Below are 17,597 nucleotides of genomic sequence, written 5' to 3'. Positions count from 1 at the left end.
TATTCACTAATAGACAGTCTACAAAAACTTTATTTTCAGTGAGCTTCTTATATGCATTCAGGGTTTTTGTAATTTTCTGCTGCTCTTTATTTAACTAAACAAAACTCCAAAGCTGACAAAATTCATATAAAATGACAAAGTTAGTTTTCCATGAAGGTGTGTGTGGGGGGGAAATGCATCCATGTATGTCAAGAGACATTATAATCTGACAATCTTAGAACGGCCGAGCCGAAAGGGACCCTATAGATCATCAAGTCTAGCCCCTGTCCAGGAGGCACAGTGGGGGAATTGAATTCTCAAGTTCTGGCCCTACAGCCATGCAGTACCTGTGTTAGGAGAAATCTAAGATGCAAGTTTGGAGTCCTGCAGACCACCAGTTCAGACAGCAGTATAAAATGAAAAGCTGTGTGAATTTCCGGAAAAGATAGTTTGAGAAACGCTGGGGAAGAAGGAAACACCAAGAACAATTTAATCTTTAGCTTTGAATATTCTAAAGCACTTAAACAAACAAATATTGACATTGAATAAGATTCCAAATGTGTAAACAGAAAACATTTCTATTTACAGTCGGGTGGATCGATTCCTTACTGTATAAAGTTAACTGCAAGGCACTCTCCTCTCTTCCTAGCCAAAGGGATCTGCGAAATTTGACTCGATGGTCCAATCGGTTTGCTATTTATTAATTGTGAGTTTGTTATTTTTGAATCCCCGCCGTTCCTGAATTGAGAGTTTACATCCAGGACTTTGAAAAGGGAGCAATCACACTGATGCCCTGAAGCAAAGCAAAAGCCACTAGTGGATACTGGATTTATTAGGATTTTTCATCAACTCACATCATTCCGACTAAGTAAGGGGGTGACTACACAATATCAGACCTGGGTATGGATGAGTTTCAGTTAAAACCTAGTGATGACACAACATAAAACTTAATGCAGGGAAACCTGTTGTGGAGTCATGTTTTTCATGTGGGAGAATCATCCTTCTTTTCTTTCTTTCTTGGATTTTTTTTGGGGGGGGAGGGTTTCAGCTGTTCTGCTCAATTTGACATCATTTTCGTCCGCTTTCTGCAGTTGTGATCACGTGATGTGAAAGCCAAGGGACACTCCCGAGGAGGTCGGTTCCACCCAATCATGCTCCCCAAGCCTCTCTAATTCATTCATTCATTTATTTATTTTTAAAGGCTTTAAAAGTTCAACACTGAAACAGTTTCAGTACAGCACTTGGGAGAACAATAACAAAAGAAAGAGAGAGAGAGAGAGAGGTGGAAATGGAGAATTAGCACTTGGCGAACCTTGTTAAGGCACCTTCTGCTGTTGGAGCTTATGGTCTCTGCTCCCTGCCGGCTCTTGCAAATCAACGATTTTACCAAGGGAGACCTGATTTCCCCAGTTCTGAGTCATGGCAGATCAACCCATACTTTCCCCACTGTGTCTTTGCACCCTGACATGATACCTCTCAGAAAAGTGGTCGACCCAAAAGTTTTAAGTGTCCAGTTTTTTATTCCACCAGAACCTTCTGTTAGTTTGGGAAAGACACCCCACCAACTTTTCTTTCTGTGAGTGAACAGCAAGGGATACAGAAATATTTGCTGCCTTTTTAGGAAATTCACCTAGCATTATATATTGCTCAGTCTCAGTCTTCGTTCTTGCAACCAATGTTCTCATTTAGTTGGTTTTTTTTAATAAGAAGGGAGATGGTGCTGGTATCTGTTGTATATTGAGAAGAGTTAAACTGATCTGTTCCCCCCCCCCTCCAAAAACAAAGTGTCAGCTTGTGGTGGGACTCTCCTCCACCTTGACCTCCCTCCCTTGACCAACCCAACCGTCAACTTAGATGGAAAATGGGTTAAGAAGCTGGCATCTTAACCAATTTTCCATCTGGGTTGACCCTGGGTTGTCAAGGTCAAGGGCCCTGCCAAAGATAACGCTGCCAGTTATTGGCTCGGCCAGGATCACAGCAGAGGTTAAATAGCTTAAAAGAGGCAAAAGATATTTGATGAAATAATCTCTAATTGGAGTGACATCTCGCATACCAAACTTCACTTTGGTGCAATTATATATAGCAGAAATGGGGGAGGGAAAGAGAGAAAAGGGCTTTTTTCTCTTGAGAGCAAAGCTGAGAGTCTTAGCTTTGGTCTTTCCTTCGTCTTGGAAATAATTCTACCGTTGGAAGATTTGCCCATAGTTGGAAATAATAACGTGTCATCGTGGTCTTATTTATTTAAAAAATAGTTATAGTCCTAGCTCCACGAACTTTAGCCACTCGTTCAGATCAGCTCTAGCGACCAAGAACTTAGAGGTGGATGAGAATTGCCCAGATCCAAACCACTTTTAAGAAATAACCAGTGTTACTAGAACCTCAGGTTTGGACTGTTGGGAGCTGGGTTTGAATCTCGGTGTGAGCCGTGGAGATCAACTGGAGGGACATTAGGCCAGGTCTCATTCTCTCTACTTGTTGGGACACAGTCTGATAACACAGTCCGTTTACGTCCCCAGACTTTAAGCCCCTCGGATGGTGGATCAAAAGACTTGAATAGGGATGAGCTAGGAAGGAAGGAAGGGCAGTAGAAATAGATTAAACCAGGGAAGAATATCCTAACTGACCGTTTAGGTGTAAACTAGCCTCCTGCAGAGATTTTGGCTTGCATTTCCTAGCATTCTGATTGAGACTAGAGAAGGTAAAGGTAAAGGCTCCCCTTGACATTTAGTCCAGTTGGGTCTGACTCTAGGGTGAGGTGCTCATCCCCGTTTCCAAGTCGTAGAGGCAGCGTTTGTCCGAAGACAGTTTCCGTGGTCACGTGGCCAGCGCGACTAGACACGGAACGCCGTGACCTTCCCACCGTGGTGGCTCCTATTTATCTACAGTACTTGCATTTACATGCTTTTGAACTGCTAGTTTGGTAGGAGCTGGGACAAGCGACGGGAGCTCCCTCCATCGCGTGGATTCGATCTTACGACTGCTGGTCTTCTGACCCTGCAGCACAGAGGCTTCTGGTGTTTAACCCGCAGTGCCACCATGTCTAGACTAGAGAAAGGTGAAACCTAAAGGTTGGAGCAAGGCCTTCTTAAGCATCATGTAGCATCCCTTGCATGAGCTTGTTCTCTTCTGCTGTTGTGTTACAAGGACCGTTTCAAGTGATTGTGTGTTACTTCCAAATCGCGAACAGCAGTTAGTTTTAGCAACCTGGCCTTCTTTATTTATTTATTTCAAATATTTTTCCCCTGCCTTTCTCCTTGAAAAGAATCCAAGGTGGCTTACATCAGTAGAAGACAATATTTTAAAAGCTAAAAGCAAGTAAGTGTACAAATATTACAAAAGAATCAAATGCTAAACACGAAAAGTTTAAAGAAACCTATACCAAAAACACATGGAAAGCAATAAAGCCCAACAATCCAGTTAAAAAACCCTCTCAGACAGCCAGTACCTAAGGGAAAGCCTCTCTGAAGAGATGGTTCTTCAGATGTCTTCAACTAGGTGTCACTTAGCACCTGGCCGTGGGCTATACTGGTAGCCCCTTATGGGATTTGTAGTCTAAATAAATGAGGAAAGCACCAAAGTTGAACTCAAAAAGATGACTTCAAACCAACTTCAAAGCAATGAGCCATTGATTTAATATGATTTTATTAATTTTTATTTATTTATTGGATTTCTATCCCACCCATCTAGACCAAAGGTCTACTCTGATGATGGATTTGTCTGACCCTAAGTTTAGGCAAGGTGAAGCTGTTGCTGCCAATGGTAGAAAATGAAAGGTGATAGAAAGCAGTTGAAGAGCAGAAATGTGTGCCGTATGTGTGCCCCTAATTTATTAGGCTACTTTAACACCTTCCAGAGCAGTAGAGGAAACGGCCTTCTCGCCAGTGGTAAAGGAAGATTTAGTTGCCACCTGTACAGTTTCTTTTTATACATGGAGTAAGGAGTGGGTGGGAAAGATGGTGAATTTGATTAGTGGGGCAAATCTAACTCCACTCCAGGTTTTTGTCTGAACCTTTGTAGGAGCTATCCAGAGTACGAAACTCTGTCCACAAAATAGGTTGAGCACCATGGACAGCTCTCTTAAATTTTCAAGTAAAACCTGGCTTGGATTCACTGCTCCTGCGAAACTGGAGTCACCAGCTGCCTCCATAACCTTTATTTCCATCTGCCTTTTGCTGTTGGCCTAGGAAAGAAGAGAGATATTTTTCAGGTGTTCTGGGTCTACTAACAGATCTTCTTCTATTTGGAAAGAAGATTATTTCTACTTGTAGTTTTACTTGTAGAATAGATTTTATTGCTTAATTATTACAACGATTCTCGCTTTTGAATTGTTCACGTTCTCTTTACTAACTGCATTTTCTCTCATGTTTCCTGAGAGGCAACACCTTTTAAAATACAGTACCCAGTCTCCTTTGGCAAAAAAAGGAAAGAAAGCAGATATTTCTACTGGTGAAATACCGCAGGTTTATGAACACCTCACCAAGCTATCATCACATGCAAAAAAAAAAATCTCTTGTGTAATCCACAGTGGGCAATATAAATACATTTTGGTGAAAATACTTTGGTCATTTCCAAACTCCGATATTTAAATTAAAAAGGACAAGCACCACAACAGGCAAACCAGAACATAAGAATTAAGGAGGTGTGTTCTGTACCTGAAGTAAGAGTGTGCAATGGATACCCTCTGTTTCAAAAGTACATAGAGAAATCACATCATTTTTTTCTAATGCCTTCTATTTTCAGTTTTAACCAATGCTTCCATTTCTGGAACCTTGCCCTTCTGGCTTTTTTTAAAAGACATTTTTGGAGCATACTGTGGCTTCATTCCCAGGAATTCTTGGCTTACGAGAGTGTGTGTGTGTACACATGGGAAGCAGTCTTGTTAGGCCTAATTAGAAAAGGGATTTCAAAAAGTAATAATGAAATTGTCAAGATCATCCTGTCCTTATACAAATCTGTAGTGCTGGCCACACATGGGATTTACTGTATACGGTTTGGAGGGGCCTTGTAGAGGGGGGAATTATGCAGAAATGGGAAAATCAGAATGCCGAAGGGGGTAATGGAAAGCCCTCCATCTGGAAAAAAAAATTCCAGTATTGAGTAACTCTTGTGTTACTGCTATGCAAGAAGAGGCATTTCACTACTTTTGAAATTGGGTTCTAAAGGGAATTTTAAAAGGTAAAGGTTGCCCTTGACATTTTTAGTTCAGTCGTGTCTGACTCTAGGGGGCAGTGCTCATCCCGTTTTCAAGCCATAGAGCCAGAGCTTGTCTGAATACAGTTTCCATTGTCATGTGGCCAGCGTGACTAGGGAATGCCATTTTACCTTCCCAAGGTGGTCCCTATTTATCTACTTGCATTTGCATGCTTTCGAACTGCTAGGTTGGCAAGGAGCTGGGACAAAGCAATGGGAGCTCACTCCGTTGCGTGGATTCAATCTTATGACTGCTGGTCTTCTGACCTTGCAGCACAGAGGCTTCTGCGGTTTAGCCCACAGCGCCACCACGTCCCGAATTTAAAGGCATTTTAAAATACATTTTGACAAAAAATGTTCTGGCTTCGTGACATTCTTTTTTCATTCCTAGGAAAAGGTTTTGAATTTCTCTTTAAACACACGTCCAAGAGGCAGTATCAGAATTTGCCCCTAGGGGGAGCCAGAGAGTATTTCCCTATATTTCGGTGGGCTTGCTGATAAGATGAAGGAGTTAATCCTAAATTTCTTGGCCATTTGGAGCTGTCATGATGATATAGGTAACCTGGCTGCTGAAAATCAATAAGTTCCTTTTAAAATGTAACACTCTGAGCTCTGCTAGTGCTTGCTGGATCGATTGAATCCGTTGTTGGATGGTGAGTTGACAATTATGTAAATCATATTGATTCAGTGAGTCTACTCTACTAGGCGCTAGCAATTGAATGGAAGTCTTCATTTCCTCTTTTCTTGCATACTTGTCCAGCTTTCTCTGGGGCATTGGCATCAGAGGAAGAGCTGGACATTTTACCATTTCGCTTCCCATGTTTGCCACATGGGGCTGAAGGACTTTCTCATTGTGCCGCTAATGAAAAGATTAGAGCCTTTGAAAGCCGGGACAAAATTTTATCAAAGTGCGCCAGCCTGTCATGGGGTTTTCTCACTGGCTGCGTATTCCTTTCACAGCCCGAAGGCTAATTTGTAAATCGCTCAAGCCAGTCCTGCCCGCATTCCATTGTGGGCCGCTCAGGATGATGAGGGCCAAAAAGGACATTTGGAAAGGCTCGGAACACCTTAGGCTGCAAAGATAGAATTGGGATGACAGACACAATTAGCCGTTCATAATTCCTCGTAGCAGCTGATTAAAGTCTCTTTATCCTACTTACCAAGATCAAAAGGTCACATGGTTGGGAAATAAAAATGAATTAAGATGGTTGAGCTGTTCGGCTGATATATCCTTTAATAGAAAGAGCGGGTTTTTACTAATGCAAAATTGAGTCCTTTTAAAAAAAATGTTTTTAGCTCAAATGAATCTGGAATAGCTTCCAGTATCTTCTGCGGACCTTGGTGTGGCCGAGGCTATTTTGAGGAAGGCTTTTGTGCACACACGATTCAATGCTGCAACCCCCATCCTTCTGCTTTTAAGACATGCATGATATTCTCTAGCTCAGTTCTGGTGCCTTGTCTGGGGTTTTGCGTTACTCAGTTCCAACTTTTTTTTAAGAGAGAGCAGAAGCCTGCCATGCAGCTTGGGAGGGAGAAGGAAGAATAGAGGCTGCCTCTTTCATCCTTACCCAGTGGTGGTTCCTTAGTGGCTACCGTGGCTAATACTGGCTCCTGACCAGCCCCTTGGAAGGTGCCCATGTCACTGGTTGGGAGTGGTGTCCCCAGAGCAGATTGGTGAGTGGTCATCCCTTTCTGGTAGGCACAAGATTTTCAGAGTTCATGGATGACAGCCCTCAGACATCTGAAGGAACTCTCCCACTCGGATTTAGCCAGCCTGAAATAAGGGCTCCTTCTGGGACCTAATGAAAATGGACAGAGTGGCTTTGCAAGACTAAGTTCCATGGGACCTGTAAGGCATTATAGGTCTTGCTAGTCTCCCTGCCTGTTATAACCCATACAAGGGGCTTCTGGGAAACTGCCCAATCCATAATGCCTTCCCAGAAGGTTTAGCCCTGTCTAGCCACTTTTTTTTTCCTGTCTTCGCTGTGTCTGAGAGAAGCCATTACTTCTCAGCTGAAAGCCACTACAGACCTCTGAAAGGATGGGCTCCAGACGTTTGGCTGGGGAAATTCCTACAGACTTCTGTCAGTTCTAGTCCATGAATTCTGAAAACCCGATGCCTACTTTCTGGTCTACCTCAGAATGATAAAACCAATCATCTGCCTTGGTCATCCTCTTGATGGGATCTTCCTGTGTTATGCTTCATCCTGTCTCAGTTTGGGCATCGTGTAGATTGAGAACCTTTGTTCCTCATTGATCGCCACTTCACAGGGTCGTGTTATTGATGGAAATCTTACTATAGGCAGGGAGAGCACTGGGAGAGAGCTAGTTTTGAAGCCAAGCTGCACTTCTGGGTCTCTTTCCTCTTACTTCAAGGGTCTTCTTAAAGGATCTTGCGGGTGGGTGGGGGAGATTGAGCTCCTTTGGGACGTGGATGGCTTGGGTGCAGTTGGAGTGAGCAGTCTCCCTCTCAAGTGGCAGGGGAACAGGCGGATGGTCCTTCAAAACATGTCAAAGTTCTCCCATGCCTCCTAGAAGGTGCAAGGGACCTTCTTGAACTAAATGGTTTGGGGATGTTCAGTGCTGCTCAGGGGCCACAAAAAAATAGTTTTCCAGCCTGGATGTTCGCCTCCCTATGGATTATGCGGTAGTCCTTATGGCTCTGCTTTCTTTTTAAAATGGGAATCAAAATGGAAAGCAACCAGCTTAGTAGTGTCCAATACTATACTTTTTGGCTCTGCGTTGTCTAAAGTGTATCTGTGCATGTCTTTCAGTTGTAAACATTTTTTAAGCTCTTCGTCTTTTGAATGCAATTCTTTTGCTTATCTTATTTCTCCAAAATGCAGCAGAGGGTCTCAGAAATACTCGGATTTTGGAGCAAGGTACCCCTGATTTATGCTTGCCTCTGTTCCAATTTTTTTTAAAATTACAGCAAGGCAATCAAGCGAGCATAACTTGTATCTGATCTTGACTGGTGGATTATGGGAGCTATAGTCCAGAACCAGAAACATTTCCAACGTCAGAGTTTGATGCATATATACACTCTGTCGATGGAATAAGATCGACATAATCTGCTGAAATATTCCACTTTGAGTGTGGGTCTCTGCCGGTACCAGGTACAGAACTGGGCTGAAACTGGGGTGGGGTGGGGGAATGCCCTGGGTCATTTAAAAGGTGTGCACTGGGCACAGCTGGGAGGTTGAGCCCATTCTGGCCTTCTCTCTGCCTTTGCAACTGATCCGGCTGGCAATGTGTGCAAACCTCTTCCTGCAGAATCTCTGGTCCTGTCCCAACTCTCCTGGTGCCTAATTTTAACCTTTTCAACTGAACCTGCTAATTAAATTAAGCAACCATCCGGGAGGAAAAAAGATGCCTTCTGTGTCCCCTCCTCTGTGTGTGTGTGTGTGTGTGTGTGTGTGTTTGTGTTTCCACTCTTGTCTGGGGGCCCCTTTCAGCATCCCCCCACCAAACCCCAAGGTAGACCTTGTGACTAGGGGTGATTTTTTAAATTGCCTTTTTCAAGAGGATCCCTTTACTTGGCTTCAGAGCAACAAGACGGGAGCGGTAGCCATCAAGATCAGGAAAGGAATAAAGGGCTCCATGAACTGTCTGAGGGTCAACGGGTGTCCTGCTCAGCTTTCGGAGCATTAGAGACAAAGACAAAAACCATCCACCTCTCTTCTCTTTTCAGAAATGGAGGGGTTGGCTGCAGAGAGCATCAGCTTGCTGGCCAAGCCCACTTTGGATAGCGCCAGCCTGTCTTCCTCTGGGGCGGTCTTCATCCTGCTGAAATCAGCCCTCGGAGCCGGACTCCTCAATTTCCCCTGGGCATTCAGCAAGGCCGGAGGAACTCTCCCGGCTGTCCTCGTGGAGCTGGTAAGGGTCCACGCTGGGGTCTCCAGGGTGGCGCGGCGCGAGAGGGTCCCGTCCTAAACTGGAGGAGGGGAAGAGTGGAGGGAAGCATGATGGAAACCAAAGAAAACAAAATTTACAAATGAAATAAAAGGGACTATAAGCAGAGAGAGAAACCAGGTTACTGGAATATTTATATTTATTAATTAAGACTAATAAAACTCCTCAGTGAAATGGAAGGATGCAGAATTGCTTGGCTGAGCCCAACTTGACGATGAGATCCTCTGGTTTCTTCAAATGCTTCCCTGCCTTCCAAATAACTTAAGGAAAGTTTATCTGTCATTTTAAACAGAAAAGAGAGAGAGAGGCCATGGGCCTGGTAGTGCCTGGTAGTGCCTGAGAAGCATCTTATCCTGCAATCCGTATGAGTGAAGGTTTTGTTTCTCCAGAAGTGCACTCGGCATATGCTCTGGGAAGCTGTCTCCTGTTCTTGTTCTGAGTTTTGCCTTTGTTATTGTTATACACTATCAAGGGTGCGTTTGACTGAGGATGGGGACCCTTTGAATGAATGACTTCCAAAAAGTTCTGCCTTCAACAGGTCCTGCAAACTCAAGAATGTGGCTTCTTTGTTGAGTCAGTACATCTCACACTTCTTCTTCCTCTCTTCCTGCTGTTGCTTACTTTCCCCAGTTTTTTTTGTCTTTTCTAGTACATCTTGCCTACGCACAATGTATTCAACACTGAGCTTTATTTAACTTAGCCGCCCCGAGTAGACATTGTCTAGAGGGGCGGGGTAGAAATTGAATAAATAAATAAATAAATAAAATATACTTTTTTTAAAAAATTACAAGGCGCAAAGGGGCAGTATGCACAGTTTCCTCCTTGCCTTTAACCTTAACAACAACCTTATAAGGTAGGTCAGGCTGAGGAATAAAAGAATCAAAGCCGCCGGTTGACCTTGGTGGCTGAAAAGAGTCTTCACCTAAGGGCCCCCTAGTTCTAGCTAAGCATTCCAACCCCCTAGGCTGGACGATCGCTCCTCGGTGATCTCTGTACAAACCTACCCTGGGCTGCAGTCCAGCTCTTAAATCACCGGAGAGGAAGAAGCATTTCTTTAGATCTGTTTTCCCCAAGCTTGAAAATGAGAATTTCTTTTAGATCGCAAGTCTTAGAATCTCTGGATAAAAAAGTAGATTTCTCCCACCCCCTAATGTTCACCTTCGGCTCATTCCCCCATTCTAACCCCACTCTGCTTCCCTTCAACTCTTCCTCAAACTGAGGGGACGATCTATAATTATTATTATTTGTTTGTTTGCCGTAAATGAGCTGCAGATGACTATTTCTGCAGTTGTGTTATGGATGTCCATTTATTTTGCATCTTCACTTTTAAGTGAAAATCTACGCAGGGTTGACTTCTGGGCAGAATCTGTGCCATGCCTGTTTTGGCATGTCTTAGCAAGTCAGTAGCTGGAACGAGAAGCTGGCCTCCACGTTCATTTAGCTTGTTTCTCTTCATGATATTTTTTGGTTCTGTGTCACCTCCTTATTTTTAAATGAGCAGGATTCTTCCATCTTAATCCTCCTGTGGATTACACTCCTTGTGTGTAGAGCAGCACCTTCTATAACAAGGTGTGTGTACACTGCATGGAATTTAAATAAAAAAAGAGATACTGTATCATTGTTTCCAATGACATGATGCATCAAAAGTTTGTAAAATTATTTTTTTTTGCAATACATTCTCTCTCTCTCTTCCTCCCTCTCTCCCCATGAGAACATCAGAGGGAACTTAGATGGTAGGTCTAGACTGCTGTTCTTGGAATTGTCTAGACAATTAAAAAAAAATTAACTTTTACAAACTTTTGACAAGAGAGAGGAGAAAAAAGCCACCTGGTGTAGCAAATTGCAGAGAATAACAATAGCAATAAAGGGTGATACATTTCCGTTCACTTAAAACCTGGTCTTGTGAACATAAGTGTAGATCTGGTGCATCCAATGGGCTTACTTCCTTGTTAATTTAAATTTTACTATTTATTATTTGTTTAATAAATATTTTAGCTGCCCCAGAATAATACTCCTGAACTAATAGCGCAAGGATTTGCATTCAATAAACAAACCTTTTTAGAGTGGCCATGGACCAAAGGTAAAACCAAACTGGTGATTCAGGTACTAGGTATATTTTATCTGATCAAAGTGTTGATGGCCTGTTCCTCATCACAAAGAGGCGCCAAGGTTTACCAAAATGCACCACCTGGTGAGAACACTTGGCCTCGTCGTGCAAAATAAAACCACAATATCACTATATAATATAGTTTAACTGAGGGGCAAAAAGTGACATATATAAACAGTAACTTTTGGACAGCCTCTCTAGAGAGAAGGGACTATAGCCAAAAAAATACCCCGGTCTAAAAAGGAGATTGGCTTTCTTTCCTTCCAAATCAGGAAGCACGTGGAACAGGACATCGGCAAATGATCTTAAAGCATCATCAGGGCCATACGAAGGGACGGAAGAGAAATTTGCTTACGCTGCATTTTAATTTTGCACTTTCAAACCACTCAACCATCCATTTGTGATCCCATAATAATTTGCCTTGCCCTGAGTTTTGCAAGGGTGTTCTCTGTTTTTAAAAAGATTATAAAAACATCCCTGTTAGGGGAAACACACACACATTTTATGCATTAATGAAAACAATGTTCAAAAATATGTTCAAGCTTCTAGTGCAACAACATTAATGCAATGGGTTTTGGTTTGTTTGTTTATCTGTCAGTTCAAGAGGCACAGCTCTGTTGCAATCTTTCAAAGTGTAATAAAGCTTTAAAAAAACAGATCCTTCTTGAGCAAAATGTATACACTGAATAGTGCTCGCCAAAATATTTCTATATAAAAAAATACCCTATAAATTTTCTTGCAAACTTAATTACTCCCTCCCCACCTCTGGTCAAACTTCAGGATAAAAAAATATATATATATGCTAGAAAAAGTGCCGAAGGAGCTGAGTTTGATACTGTAAAAACAAAACAAAAACAGAGAGAAACAGAAGCTGACGGAGTCATGCATTCTTCTGATTGTGGAACTAGCGATTCCAAGAAAGGATTGTAGTTGAACATGGAGAAGATAAAAACCATGACTACAGGAAAACTACAGGGACTTGAATGTTGACCATGAGAAAGTTAAATTGTTACAGATTTTGTATATCTTTACTCAATCATCAGTCCAAATGGAGACTGCAATCAGAAGGTGTAGACTCAGATAGGTAGCAATGAAGGAATTAGAAAAGATGGTCAAGTCGAAATATGTGTCCGTGGAGAGCAAGACCGAGCTCAATCTATACTCTTGTATTCTGGATAACTATATATAGGTTTGAAAGCAGGACAGTGAAGAAAATTTACAGGAAGAAAATGCATCTGTGTGCTATCTAGGACTCATTTGTCTTCCGGCAAAGGTGGTGGAGAGCTTTGTTAATACCCTAGATCTTCAGGAAGACAAACGAGTGGGTCCTAGAATGAAATCAAGCCCGAATGATCTCTGGAGGAAAAAAAATGTTGAAACGGAGGTTGTCCTCCTTTGGGCATATCACAAGGCAGAATTCTCTGGAAAAGACAATAAGGCTAGGAAAAGTGGAAAGCAGCAGGAAAAGAGGAAGAAGACCAAATATGAGTTGGACGGATTTCCTAAAGGAAGCCACAGGCTTGAGTGTGCAAGAGTTGAGGACAGGACATGTTGGAGATGGCCCCTTCATGGGGTCGCCATGAGTCAGAGGTGATTTAACGGCACGGGACAACAGCTACTCTAAATATTAGTGACTCCCTTTTAGCACTCGCTAAGCTGGAAAAAAAGTTTCTCCTCCTGCGAGTTTTTGATGTTCACTAATTTGATAAATGCTTGCCAAATGTTTGATCCCCTAGGGTGTGGCTTCAATATCACACAGTGAGTGTTTGCCAGCATTCATGGTCTTGGAAAAAGATTCAATGGTCTGTAGTAATATTTAGTATTGGGAAATTGGCTGAGCGGGAGCAGGAAAGAGGGGGAAAATATTGTGGCTTGATTCTGTGTGAGAGCTCACGGATCAAAAAATCATCCAGGACCAACTTTCCCCTGATTCTCACGGATAACATTTTTTTTTTTTTGCTTCAAAGAGGTTTGAGGGTCTCCCATCAGTGTCTCTTCGAAACCCAAAAATCAAAGTAGGAATGGCTGTGTGGCACTAATGAGTTCGCTTTTTAAATTTTAATTTTGGGGCATTTATAGTCCTTTTGTGACTTGCTGCAACCCACGATGCACATTTTGGAGATGATGTTTATTTAATCCTTTTGAAAATTTTTGAATAATTTACTTGTCTTTAGCTTTTAATATTACTTTTTCAAATGATGTAAGCCACTCTGGGCCCTTCTTAATTTTTATTTTTGGGCGTAATAAATACATAGGGGGGGAAAGGAGCAGTTAACATATAAAACATGGCTCCTTTTTTAAGGAGAAAGGCTGGGTCAAACAAACAAACAAACAAATAAATAAATAAATAAATTTTTCACGAACTATACAAAGGTGTGAACTGAAGTGCAAATGTTCATGGAGGCTGTGTTTGTCCGATGCCAACAAATTGGCTTTCAAAATAAGTGGGATATTTAAGGAGTGGTTTTTCCAGTTCCATTTGCATAGTGAGTTTCCATAGCCAAATGGGGATTTAAACCCGGTTTTCCAGAGCCCTAGACCATTGTGCTATCTGGTGGTTTACAATTCAGTTATGCAGACTACACATCACTCCGCCGGAGAGCTGGGGACTCAATTTACTGACCTCCGTAAGGATAGAAGGCTTAGATAAACTTGAGCCGGCTACCTGAGCTTGCTACATTCGAACTCAGGTCTTGAGAAGAGTCTTGGCTGCAATACTGCAGTTTAACCCCTGCACCACAAGGGTGATGCAATGATGTCCTTTTCAAAATACTGTATAACATTCCGACTCCTTGTTTGTGTAGGACCGCGGATGTGAAAGGTCCTTGTCTTGGGATGTTTACCAACTCGGCCCCGTGACTGAGTTTGGAGCAGGATCTGTTCTCAGTCATCCCAGAGTGCAGGGTGCTCAACAATGGGTTCAAGTTACAGGAAGCCAGATTTTGATTGAATGTCAGGAAAACTTCCAAACTGTTAGAGAAGTAGGACAATGGAACCTATGGCCAGTGGAGGTGGTGAGCGCTCCAATGTTGGAGGCATTCAAGAGAAATTTAGGCAACCCCTTGGCAGATATCCTTTGATCTACGTTCCTGCCTTGAACAGGGGGCAGGACTTGATGCCCTTAGAGGCCCCTTCCAATTTCACTATTCTGTGATTCTATGACTGCCACCCGTTCAGAAATTATGGAGAACAGGGCAAAATGGGAGGGCATTGTTAGACAAAAAGCATTAATTTGCCAGTGGGGCTCACCATTTGATCTCTGTGCCACAGATGAAACTGTTCGCACAAATAATGCACAGATTATTTTTATTTATTTCTTTTTTTAATATGTGTATTAAAGATTAAATGTGTAATCTGTGTGGCATTAAATACTACCAGAACCAAATTTTATAACAATTTCCTCTTGAGTTACAACTCACATTTTTTAATGCTTCTGTCAAATCTGGCTCTTGCCATTATTCTGCAGGAAATACGATGCCCTTAATTTATTCCTGTTTAAAGAACTGTTTGCTCTGCAAGGCTCCAGTTGTAAGAGATTTTGTTTACGAGATCACTTGCTTCTTAGCAACCATGCACCAAGTTGCGATGTGAACTATCTACATTTTAAACTCTACATTTAAATTTTGAACTCAGCTCTCCGTATTAAATGCATATCAGATTTTTTTCCCTCCCTCTCAAAAGTGATGGGGGGGAAGTCTCAAGAGAGTACCCACCAAAGAATATCATTTACAGAAATGCATGTATTAAGGGAAATGTTTACAGATTCTCGTGCGTATGCAAATGTGCACGGACTCTCAAACAAAAACAAAATCAAGCCTGCCCTTGAAAGCAATTTGAAAGTTATAAGATGTTTCTTTCTGGCAAAATCAATCATTCTGTAGAGCTCATTATTCAACCAGAAAGAGACATTTCCTAAGGACATGTGCAAGATGATTTGTTATGCCTCAGACAGGACAGGGGAGGAGATATGCAAATTAAAAGGAGACAAAATCCTGGGCCACTTGATTCTTCCTTCTGACTTACCCTGGAGCCGTGATTGGTATGCCAATAAAGAATAAGGGTGTGATCAGATGAAGAAAGAGTTTGCATTTTGGATCACTTGTGGTGTGTGTTATTTTCCGGCAATCTCACACAGAGTATTTTTTTGAAAAATCTTTTCTTAAGATAAAGGAATAATAAGAATTATGTGCCGTCAGCCCATTTCTGAATTCGGGCAACTCTTTAAAGGATTTTCCAGGCAGAGAATATTCAGAAGTGGTTTACAAACATTGACGCTGAAGTTGGCCTATTTGGGACACATCATGAGAAGGCAGGTTCTCTAGGGAAGACTGTAGGGCTGGGAAAGTTTGAAGGCCGCAGGAAAAGAGGAAGGCTAAATGCGAAATGGAGTGACTCCCCTAAAGGAAGCCACAGGCTTATGTTTACAAGAGCTGAGCAGGGCTGTTGAGGACAGGACATGTTGGAGAGCGCTCATTCATTGGAATGCTATGAGTCAGAGGTGACTAGATGACTGGGGCAGGGCAAGAAATGGCTCAAGAGATAGTGCAGGAAGATGAGACTCTCAGGGTGAGGAAAAGCAAGGGACATTTTGCAGATTACTCGTGTGTAGGGTCACCATAAGTTTGCAACTTGATAACAACAGCAACAAGGGAAAGGAATGCTCAGCGGAAGGAAATACCTGATCAGGTTCAGGGGATGCACCTGTCCTTGGATGGCCCATCAGCTGATATTTTCCCCGCCAAATATCTAGCAGAAGCTATTCTGTTTGGTAAGACACAGTCTTATGCAGAGAAGTAGGAAAAACGTTATTGGTTGGTTGCTTGCTTGGACTACAAAGTTTGTAATAATAAATAATAATAACCCTAGAATGGCAGAGATGGAAGGGATCCTATGGGCCACCGTGTCCATCCTCTGTTGAGGCACAGTGGGGAATCAAACCCTCAGCCTTTGGCTCTGGAGTCAGATTCCTAAACCACTGGGCTATGAGTTACAGAAAGTCATGTTTCTCTGCTCCGGGGACCACTTTGTTGGCTGAGCACTTCCACTTTCTCTGAGAGTGGTTCCCCCACTTTGAGTTTGTGTACTTAGCATGCATGGTTGGGTCACCTTGGATCTCTTCTCGTTATTTCCCAGACTCTCTAGGCAGACAGCTCTCCCTCACCTGGACTTTTTCTCTTATCTTTTCCAGGGTTCTTTAATATTCCTGATCAGCGGTTTGGTCGTCCTGGGCTATGCCACCTCCATCAGCACCCAGACGACTTACCAGGGCGTGGTGAGAGAGATCTGTGGCTCCTCAGTGGGGAAGCTCTGTGAAGTCTGCTTCATCTTGAATCTCTTCATGATATCAGTGGCCTTTCTCAGAGTCGTGGGAGACCAGCTGGAAAAACGTGAGCCTTTAGATCATTCTTGGGTTGGACCCAAAAGGGACGTGGTGGCGCTGTGGGCTAAACCACAGAAGCCTGTGCTGCAGGGTCGGAAGACCAAGCAGTCATAAGATCGAATCCACGTGACGGAGTGAGCTCCTGTCGCTTGTCCCAGCTCCCGCCAACCTAGCAGTTCGAAAGCATGCAAATGTGAGTAGATAAATAGGGACCACTTCGGTGGGAAGGTAACAGCGTTCCGTGTCTAAGTCGCACTGGCCATGTGACCACGGAAGATTGTCTACGAACAAACGCTGGCTCTATGGCTTGGAAACGGGGATGAGCACCGCCCCCTAGAGTCGAACACGACTAGAAAAAAGTTGTCAAGGGGAACCTTTACCTTACCTGGGTTGGACCCATTCTTAACGGCTTGGCAAAGGTATAGAGACTTCATACCCCATTATGTTGTAGCAGGTAATTAAAAATAATATTAATACATGAACTCTTGAGCAAGAACAGAATAAGATATAATCACAGTTAATTTTATTTGAACTTCCCCAGAAGCGTTTTGTCCCAGGGCAACTCTCTGTTGGAGCAGACTTAAATTCAAACAAAAAGCTTGTAAAAATGAATTCTGATGGCTGTGGTGTCAGTGGGTTGCTGAGTCCATGTCAGACTTTAGATGGTACCTTAAAGGAGCTATCCAAGGTGCTGAATCTATTTTAACAATAAGGCTCAGCACCTGATGAGTTCTTGCAAGGTTTACTTTAGACTAAACCATGGAGTGGATCATTGCCCATTGACACTGGACTTTCCAGCCTCCTAAATCTTTCTGCAAGATGTCATCATAGACTTGAGCTTCTAAGCCAGTCTAACCTCCATCGAGAACAATTTATCCAGAGCCAGAAAAACAACCCATTTGACTTCTTCTCCCCCCCATATCCCCCTTTACCTTTGGTATTCCTTACCTTATCCATAGTTTTTAAAAATAAATAAATAAATAAAAAGCAGATCTAATTTTAAGAGACCACGGGAAGAGCCACCCGTCA

The 17,597-nt window shown here is 42.6% G+C and overlaps 1 protein-coding gene across 2 annotated transcripts in view; it reads left to right on the top strand.

Moving 5' to 3' along the window:
• SLC38A8 (solute carrier family 38 member 8) overlaps nt 1-17,597 on the top strand; it is a 33,448-nt gene that overhangs the window by 5,050 nt on the left and 10,801 nt on the right. For both annotated transcript variants that reach the window (XM_072980533.2, XM_072980534.2), the window contains exons 2-3: nt 8,861-9,045; nt 16,377-16,575. In XM_072980533.2, the coding sequence (XP_072836634.2) occupies nt 8,861-9,045; nt 16,377-16,575 (384 nt within the window). The remainder of the gene's footprint in view (nt 1-8,860; nt 9,046-16,376; nt 16,576-17,597) is intronic.

Source organism: Pogona vitticeps, chromosome 10 (assembly GCF_051106095.1).
Source record: "Pogona vitticeps strain Pit_001003342236 chromosome 10, PviZW2.1, whole genome shotgun sequence".
Taxonomy (NCBI): Eukaryota; Metazoa; Chordata; class Lepidosauria; order Squamata; family Agamidae; genus Pogona; species Pogona vitticeps.
Note: the sequence above shows the minus strand (reverse complement) of the source record. Positions and strands in the feature narration are given on the sequence as shown.